This window comes from Trypanosoma equiperdum (genome assembly GCF_001457755.1).
Source record: "Trypanosoma equiperdum strain OVI genome assembly, contig: ctg_764, whole genome shotgun sequence".
Classification (NCBI taxonomy): Eukaryota; Euglenozoa; class Kinetoplastea; order Trypanosomatida; family Trypanosomatidae; genus Trypanosoma; species Trypanosoma equiperdum.
Window position 1 is genome coordinate 12,486 of NW_027124714.1, and position 9,280 is coordinate 21,765.

The 9,280-nt window shown below is 45.7% G+C and overlaps 4 protein-coding genes across 4 annotated transcripts; all 4 read right to left on the bottom strand.

The window, feature by feature from the left end:
* Nucleotides 1-1,269: 1,269 nt before the first annotated feature.
* On the bottom strand, nucleotides 1,270-2,547 carry TEOVI_000357200 (uncharacterized protein; the record flags this gene model as incomplete). Its single annotated transcript, XM_067226461.1, has 1 exon — nucleotides 1,270-2,547. One exon carries the CDS (start codon nucleotides 2,545-2,547, stop codon nucleotides 1,270-1,272), a length of 1,278 nt encoding a protein of 425 aa, XP_067082562.1.
* A 1,270-nt stretch (nucleotides 2,548-3,817) lies between these two features.
* On the bottom strand, nucleotides 3,818-4,678 carry TEOVI_000357300 (proteasome alpha 3 subunit, putative; the record flags this gene model as incomplete). The annotated part of the gene is made up of 1 exon (XM_067226462.1): nucleotides 3,818-4,678. The coding sequence occupies one exon, from the start codon at nucleotides 4,676-4,678 to the stop codon at nucleotides 3,818-3,820; it is 861 nt and encodes a 286-aa protein (XP_067082563.1).
* Nucleotides 4,679-5,377: 699 nt separating this feature from the next.
* TEOVI_000357400 (uncharacterized protein) lies at nucleotides 5,378-6,067 on the bottom strand (the record flags this gene model as incomplete). Its single annotated transcript, XM_067226463.1, has 1 exon — nucleotides 5,378-6,067. One exon carries the CDS (start codon nucleotides 6,065-6,067, stop codon nucleotides 5,378-5,380), a length of 690 nt encoding a protein of 229 aa, XP_067082564.1.
* A 475-nt stretch (nucleotides 6,068-6,542) lies between these two features.
* TEOVI_000357500 (NAD dependent epimerase/dehydratase family, putative) lies at nucleotides 6,543-7,421 on the bottom strand (the record flags this gene model as incomplete). Its single annotated transcript, XM_067226464.1, has 1 exon — nucleotides 6,543-7,421. The coding sequence occupies one exon, from the start codon at nucleotides 7,419-7,421 to the stop codon at nucleotides 6,543-6,545; it is 879 nt and encodes a 292-aa protein (XP_067082565.1).
* Between the last annotated feature and the right edge of the window lie 1,859 nt (nucleotides 7,422-9,280).

Consider the following 9,280-nt stretch of genomic DNA (forward strand, 5'->3'; position numbering starts at 1 on the left):
TGGGTGGGGTAGGCACATACAATACACTTCTTTTTTTATCTTTCTCTTTTACAGTGAGAGCAAATACCACTCACTGTATTGATTTTGTGCGCTTGGATGTTACATAAGAGTCTATCCTAAACAAAAAGGGAAGCGCAATACCAAAAAGTAAGTAACAAATGGATAACACAACTTCAAATATAGGACAATAATGATAAAATAGAAAAAGAAGAAAAGAAAAGATACATGTCATGTTCGTAAGAAAATGGTACATTTACTGTCTCCTCACAGCGCCTCACCAACAAAAATATAAATATATAAATATATTTTGTATTTTCAAGAGAAAAAAATTGTTTCACTCTTTCCCTATTCGGCCACTCGGAGACCTACTGTTGGTACTACCTCACGGCAGAAGTGTTGAACAAACCACAACTGAAGTGAGGGACAAAGAGAAAGTATAACAATACAAAGGAGATTCAACAAATCGAGGATATTTGTGGTTCGACTGCTTAATTGGGCGCCACCCCTCCACTTATGGTGGAAATGAAGCATACTCTTGTGTGCAAGCTCGTGTTCGTAATATAGTCATCCGTTTTTATTTCTTTTCTTTACCCTCGTTTCTCCCTTAACACCATTTTATTTAATTTAGTGTTGTTGCCTTTGCTTTGACCCTCTTACTTGAGAAGTGCACTTGACTCCTCTTTCACACCATCACCTCCACAACTTGCTCACAGTTTTCTTTCTTTCCACTCTTAAAATAAATGCACACACACACACATATGCTTATACACCAGAAAATAAAAAGGGGAAGAGAGACACCCCCATTTGCTCAATGTGTGACGAGACGTCTTTACATTTAAGTTTCTCTTTTCATATTTGTCAAAAACAAAAGCGAAAACAAAAACTTTCTTTTCTCTTTTCCGCAAGTGCACAATCATGGTGGGGCCCCCAACTCAATAGCAACCGGTGGATGAAAAATACCAGTTGTAAAAAAAAAATGATGTGACAAGCAGTGGCGAATGTTGTGGCCAGAAGGGAACAAAAACAAAACAACAAAAAAAAAGGGAAAGCAACTCACACACACACAAGAAAGAGGAAAAGAGAGTGCCACTCAGCACTTTCAAACGCAGAACCAACGCAACTGCTAACTACACACACCTACACACATTTAAAACAAACAAAACATACAAACAGGGAGTAAGGTGACCACAGGTAATTTTTGTATTTTCTTCCTTTTTCTTTCCCCTTATACACAGGAATTGAAAAAAAAAATGTGGCAACGGTGGATGCCTACATGTTCTCTCTTAAAAAATTCCCTGAACCCTTATCAGGGTTGTTAAGGCTGCCCAAACCAACTGATGACAGGCGTCGCCATGCAGACCCACGCCTACCGGTGCGCGAGCCCGACCTGCTTGTTCTGCCGCGATGTGTTTCCACTGCATTAAAGCTACTCTTCCTTTGAAGCTGCCTGGGGCGGACCTCAACTTTTGCCAAACGCATATTGACCAACGGATGCATCTCATGGTAACGTGATTGTAGGGGAAGTTCCCGAAATATACTTACATGACGATAAATCGCCTCTCGTTCACTTGGAGTGTACTCGTGCATTTCTACCAAGTCATCCACCATCTTCTGGTAAGCGGAGGTTAAGAGCGTTACTCGAAGCCGCTGAGCCTGGTCAGTAAAGGAAGCTCCTGGAAGCAACCCCGAGTGTGCCCCCCGGATCCCCGGTGACTGTCGACTGCCGTCGTCACATGAGGTAAACTCTACAGTACTGGAACCAATCCGCACGGGTGTGCGCGTCAGCAACTCCAGCGTTTTCCTCGGATCCTCGTCGCAACTCGGTCCGTTTGTGGCTTTCTCCTCTACGCTGTGAGTAACTGAGAAGTTCGGCCATATGGTGCGGGTGGAGGATGATGTGGTTTCCGGGTGATGAGTCTCCGTCGCTGTTGTTGTAGAGGAAACCGGACTCACGCTGCTTCGACTTGGCGGTCGGCTAACGACTGGTCCCCTTGTCGCTGGTTCGGGTTTCACCACTTGCTGAATTAGTGGCAGTTCCACATCGTTGTCATCCTCCAGTGCCCTCTCCAATAAACCACGGGGCGTATTCCACACGCTAGGCTGGGGTGAATGATTAGTGTGCGTACCCGCATCACTTCGATGGAACTCATCCCAAGTGACAGCAGTTGATGGTCTTCTCGAAAATGCGCCCGTATTCATCTGAGGTTTTTGTTGAGATTGCTGCTCAGCCTTGCGGGGTGTGGGGGACTGGTGTGGCGCAGCCGTCGTATTATACCTGTTTCTTAGCGCAGGAGGCGGCGAGTAGTTGGAGTCAAACACTTCCTGTTTTATGAATCGCCACCTGTGCGCTAGTCCTGTTGGTTGTGGAAACGCCGCAGCCGCCCTTGATCGCGTGGAAGGAGGTCGCTGTACTGTAGCCGCTACTTTATTTTCCTTTACAGTATAATATGTTCCACTAAAGGGACCCTTCACAGGCAATTCATGCACCTGTTCTGCTAACAGGGGTGACAAAAGCCCCTTTCGCTGCGGGCTGGCGAACTCTATCATCCCCACTGTGCGCACCGAACGAGTCTCCCTCTGCTACTCAGCCTTTGCTGATCCCTACCAGTGCGAACAATTGACGTACTGGGAAGCTTGAAACAAAGAAAAGGGGTATATGAGCACAAATATATGAACAGTTATAGGAACATAGAGTGTTTCAGCGCACGAAACGTGAAGAGCAAGAACGAAATCGTAAGAGGGGAAGGGAAGGATATTGAGAAATAAAATTATAAATAGACGGCAATCACGCCGTCACTGCCAGGGAGCAGTAAATAATAAGAACATGTACGAAATGCAAGAAAAAAAAGACGGTTTCTACCGAGGTCATGTTCACGGTCTGGCCCCACGAACATTAACCGTATCGGTTGTGCGGACAACCCAGCCCTATTCCGTGTCGCTCTCAATGCAACATAATACTCAGTTGTTGTTGTTGTTTGCAGAGATTCCCAGCCCGGTGCTCTCACTGCTGTTCATTCCCTTGTACAACCTGGAAAATGCGATGATTGCTTGGAACATTCATCCCTCGTAATTTAGTGGTCGATGGCATCGCAGAGCATTTTTTTTTGAATGTTTTCAGTGCAGATAATGCTGCATGAGTTGTTTCACCTTCACCGCAAATGCTCCATTGAGTCGCACAGTGGATTTCGCGTCCGGGTGTGTGCGAGTTGGGGTTTAGAGTTGTGTCAAAGTTCCTCGACTTACTGATGATGGAATGGTAGCTAAAACATGAAATACCCTTCAAGAAACCGCGTGAACAAACAGAAGTGAAGAGGTAGGCAACGGTTGCATAAACTTTCGTGAGTATGGAAAATGCGATATATCAGAAAAGAAAGCAGATAGAACCCCCAAATGACCATTTGGAATTTCGGCATTTACCGCACATGTCACAAATATCCAACCGGGTATAGGGTTGAGTTGCGCAGGCGCCCCCTCACTTCGGCATGAGTGGACGGAAACTGATGAAAACAAAGTAACACATGCATACGAAAGAGTGGAAAGAATGAAAGGGTAAAGTATGTGACAAATAAAAAAGTAGGCGAAATAAGTGATTTTTTCCCTCCCACTCGGTTAGCTCCGCTACCTTACCACCTGCCTTCCTGCATTCACCCTACCCACTATCGGCATAATGGCACTTTGCTATGCATAACGCTTTTTTATCGTCCTCTTTCCAGAAGCGCAAGCGCCTTTCAACTCCTACTAGCACACTATTAGGTCATAAAAAAACCTCCTTTTCCCCCCTATTCTTCATCCCATTCGTCATCACGTTGCACGCCAATTACGGCGAGGCCAAGCGCTTCTCGTTCTTTTTCTCCTTTTCCGCTTCTTCCGCCTCCTCAGCCTCACGTTGTCTGTTTGCTTCGTCAACATGTGGTTTCAGCTCTTCATCAGTCAAGATTTTAAAGCTCGGAACCATCTTTGGGTTCACACCGTACGGGTCCAGTAATTTTTGGGTCAGTGGTGCCTGAACGCGTTGGAGCACCGCCACCTCCAAGCGCTCTGGCGTAAGCTTCACAGCGTCCATCGTCTTACCGAGGACCCGTAGGCAAAGCACAATGCCCTCCTCCAGTGTAAGTTCCGGTTTCCAGTCACGCTTGAGAAGTGACTGTGCAACCTGGTCATTTTGTCCAACGGCATACGCCCGCCATGCGCTATAGTTACCGCTTGCATCTGTGTGGTAAAGTTGGTAGCCATAGTGGCGATCCCACCCTGCAAAGAGAAATGACACACCGAAGGGACGCACACCACCATACTGGGTGTACAGCTGTTTCTCGTCACACACCATGCGGCAGAGGTCTTCCGCGGCTATCGGCTCCTGAAAGCTGTAAAAGTGGCGGGCTGCACTCAGTCGAGCGTAGTTGATTAGTGCGTAGGCATCAGAAGTTACGCCAGCGACGCTGCAGCCGAGATGATTTGAAATCTTATACACTTTTTCTCCACTTATATTTCTATCCTCCATGTTCTCTGTATCGAACAACCCATGTTGCTGCCCCCGCTCAGCGCCAAGCACGACACCACCAGTAGTGAGAATTCCGATGATAGTGCCCGCCTGCGATATTGCCTCTTCCGCATATTCCACTTGATAAAGACGTCCCTCAGGCGAGAAGGTGGTGGTGCGGGAGTCGTAACGCGAGGACATTTCTCTTGTTTACCGCACCCGTCTCTTTCTCTCGTATACTAGAATGCGTATGAAGGAACCTCTTTTGCTTTATTTCTCTTTTTTTCTTTTTTCACTCTCCTGTTAATTACCACCACTGCTTTACGATTCGAAAAAAAGAGGGAAAGAAAATAAAAGGAAAAGAGAAAAACAAAGTCAGCGTACACTCACTCGCTTTGTTTTGTGGGGATCACCGACAAGGCACCTCCCCGAGGGATGTGTGGGCGCCCTGAGGCACAAACGAAGGCGAGCAAATGGAAGAGGAGATGTGAACAATAACGGTAATAACACCATCAATGATAATCTTCCAGTAAACAATACAACCTTGAGGACGTTAGTGTGGTAATCTCAACAAACTAGAAGCTCAAAATAGCCACAACCAGAGGGTAACCGAGTGGATGGAGATGATAAACCATAGCAAAGGCCGATGAAGAAACATCAGCCGCTACAGAACGTAACTTATTCGCGAAAAACTGATTCGGTGCGCTCATCATTTGGCTAAGGGCCTTAACCCCCATTTGCAGCAGTTAGCACTTTCCTTCCATTGCAGGAATTGGATATACTCAAAGGTTCTATGAAAACTCGATGCACAGAAACACTATGTGATACCCAATGCAGAGGATGGCCAACAGAAGACTGGGAGACACCTTTACGGCCCCACACGCATGCACAGCTATAAATTCAATCATTCCATGGACTTTCTAATGCTCGCTGCTTATCTCGTGCCACAATACCCTCCTTCTCGACAAGTCGCCATATTGCCATGGTTGTCCCCTCATCCAACCCAAGTCGCGCTGCTACAGTGAAGAGCTTGACTCGCTGTTCCTCAGGAACCTTCTTGTAGCGGTGAAAGCACGCTGCCCTCATTGCGTCGTATACAAAACAACGAACTTCAGGCATTTGACTAAGACGCATGTTAATGTCAGTGTCATTTTCGGTATCCGATTTACTACCATCCTCGCCACTGGTTACATTTCCAGCGTCATTTGCTGAGCCAGTCTGCGGTCCCTGTGCCTTCTCTAGTGTCTCCACCAGGTGCCTTCGATATCGCTCTACATCCTCCTCGCTGCTGTTATGGCGCATGGCAATTTTAAGCAACTCATACGATGGGAATAAGGCGGCTGAACACCCAGCGACCCAGTCGCGGGCGCGGCGTCCACCACCACTTGCATGCACGAGGGCCTTGCAGTAAAGCACCGGTGTATCATTTTCCTTCAATGCATCCCCTACCCCAAAACTTTTCCACGAGCCATAACGCGGTGCCAGCCCAGTGCCGTACATAACGTTCAGCACCCATTGTTGCGAGGAGTCGTGACGCATTGCTACTCCCGCAGCTGGAAAGATGACGCAGGAACGAATAACGGAACGCATTATATATCCACACTGACCCCTTCGCTAAACTGCCTCAATAGTGTCGCAGAGTATTTTTTTCTGCTGGGTCGTTCAGGCCAACCCTACCACACACCATTCACAACTTTCCCCACCTGTGGATGTGAGGTCCTGCAAACGGTTTTCTTATTACTTTTACAGGTACAGTCCGTCCGTGGCGGCTCCAGAAAAAAAAAATGAGGTTCCAAAAACGCTATCGAAGGCAACCCTGTGCACCGTTCCTTCCTAAAATTCCTGAAAACCATGCTGGCAGACAAAGATAATAGATAGGAGGAAATGGACAGCGGAACCCCGATGGCGGGAAGCGTCACCCACTGCAGAGATTATAAAAGTTTCTCAGTTGAAACCATTTGTAATGTGTAGTCATTCGCACCCGATGTGATGGTGAGCAATGATGGTACATATCCACAACGCTCGTCAGCAGCAAAACCCACATTGAGCATATTAGCCCTCATTGTCATTTATTACTTTGATTGTTATCACCACACTCCTCTTTGTTTGTTTTATCTCCACCCAGCACATGATGACCATCCTGAGGCAACCCACAGACCTGCTGCATACCGTAATAGTCAAGTACGGTGCTCGGTCCGGGTGCTTCGGCTAAGCGCACCGCCGCTTCTGCAACAACATCGACACTAATCGGTGGTACCAAAAGGCCGTGGAGGTGCAGCGGCCGCAGCACTGCTTCAAGAGGCTTGCCGATAGGCCACAGCGGAACCGGCACACAACCCTCCCCGAGTGGCACGTGCCGCGTGCCATAAATGAAACCAGGTCTCAGCACAGCTCCGTCGTCACCAAGGTTCTCCAACACGGCCCGCTCAGCGACACGCTTTCCCATGAAGTAGCCCTTCAGCGCCCAGCGACTGTTCAAGAAAAAACCGGCACGCGTGCCCATTGGTTCCGCGGAGATGAGAACCATGCGGCGTGCAACAGCTCTTCGTTCGTACAGAGCTGCTGCAATGTTTACGTTGGCATCACCACAAACACGGCGCGCCATTTCGTGATCTCTAGTGAGGAGACCAATGCAACTAATAATGGCACTTGCATCCGGGTGGTCATCCATGAACTGAAACACCTGCAGGCGACTTGTGGCATCAAGGGAAACAAACTCTAGCGGTTGGGGGACATGACACGTGTCGTGTGCAACTCCCTGTGAGAGCGTGTCTCCGTGCTTCTGTTGTAATGAAGTGAATTCATTATACAAAGGTGAACCGTGTATTGGTACGCCACCGCGAGTTGCACATATTACTCTCCAGCCGCGCTGTAGAGCCTTCCGAACCACTACTGAGCCCACGAACCCCGTACCGCCAAATATCAATAGCTTACCCGACTTCATAATGCCACAAATCCCTCAACCAAAAAATGGCTCGCAAATGATTAAATTTGAGTGTATTTCCCCCCTTTTCCCTCTCTCACTGTAGCGGTGCTTCCCTTATTTCCAAATTTGACGTAACTCGACGTCTTCCAAAGTAGAATTTAAGATATATATATATATATAAGCCTTTACAATGTTGCTATTTTCCTACGTTGTTTTTGACTGTTCAATGCCGACCCGCGCAGGAACCGGCTACTGTCCTTTCCCCAACCAACCAGCTCACCGCGTCCTAAAAGCAGAGAGGCTGCGTTGTATTTTAGTGGGTTTTGAGTTCTAGAGTTCAGCAAAGTTAGAGTAATAATAATAATAATAAACAATAACCCACAAAGGAATACGAGTACATATCAGAAAAAAGAAGTGTAAATGTTGTCAAATACACTACAACCATCGGTGCTGTTTCCTTCATGCACGCATGAGTAAGTCATTGTTGCACATACACGGCGGGAAACACCCCCTTTTTGTCTTTTTTTCTTGTGCTTCTGATTTTATTTTCTTCCCTGCTTGCTTCACGGAGGAGGAACGTGTAGGTAATTATATGCTTATGTTTGTCCATGTATGCTGAGATGGGTTACACAAGTTTAAGGCACAGTGTAAATGTTGCGCACAGTCCACTAACGCGTGATGAATCGTGTCGTTTTTGTTTTGTTTTGTTTTTTTTACAAATTATTTCTTTGTTTATCACAACAGTAGCAGCTTCCTTCGCGTTCATTGAACCTCCTCCACAGTGCTTTAATATATTTTCCTTTCATCCCTTCTTTCCCCATTTTTTAAATGTTTTCTCCTTTGCCTTTTGTTTCATTTGTGTTGTGCTGTGCGTGTGTGTGTGTGTGTGTGTGTAAAATACAAAAAACAAACAAACAAACAAACCGCCACCCGAATTCATCTTTTCAGCTGTATATATATATATATATATTATCTCATCCACTGTATGCATCAACACATCGCCACTGAAGGAAAAGAAGTGCAGCAAAAGTAATTTTTTTTTTACCAAAACAAAACTGAACAAAAAAGGAGGGAACCTCAAAAACAAACAAAGACATGAAATAAAAAAAAAGGTGAAAAAACAAAACGAGCAAAAACAAAAAGGAGGAAGAGGAAGAGGAAACAAAACAAAATAAAACAAAACAAAAAAGGGAGAAGATACGTTCCCTGCTCACCATTTGTTATACGGGTAACACATGTGCGCCAATTAGTACCATTTATGGGTGTTTTCTTTTTCTTTTTTTTTTCCTTTTGAAAATATGTAATTAATTATTTTTCTCCCTTTCTCTCATAACAGCGGGGTACTATCACTTCTTGCTCAGCTGAACTCAGTCGGGTTTGGTTACTTGTTTTCGCCCCAACTACCAAAAATAAAAAAAAGAAAAGGTACGCCATCCTGGAGAGTATTGTTTCCTTCCTATTCTTTTACCCATATCGCCCACTTTTCTTTTATTTATTTTCCTTCAGTTTGATTTGGTTCCAGCTTAATAATGAGGACACTGTTACACCCAAATGCTACTGATCCTACATATACACTGCCCCCAACCGCTTCGAAAAAAACAAAAAGAAAAAAAGAGTATATATATATATATATATATGCCGCGTGTGTGGTCCCATATGAACGAAGAAACCATTTTACGTGATTTACCTCCCTTTTCCCTTTTCTCTTCCCTTTTTATTGACCAAACAGTCAAAACACAAAAATACAATCACAACCAAACACGTCAGTTCTCAATACTCTCTTTCCAAACCCTTCGCTGTACATCCATTTGTTATTCGCTACCGGGACATACGGTGGGGGCCCATACCTTTCTTTTTTTTCCTTTTTTTTCCTTTTT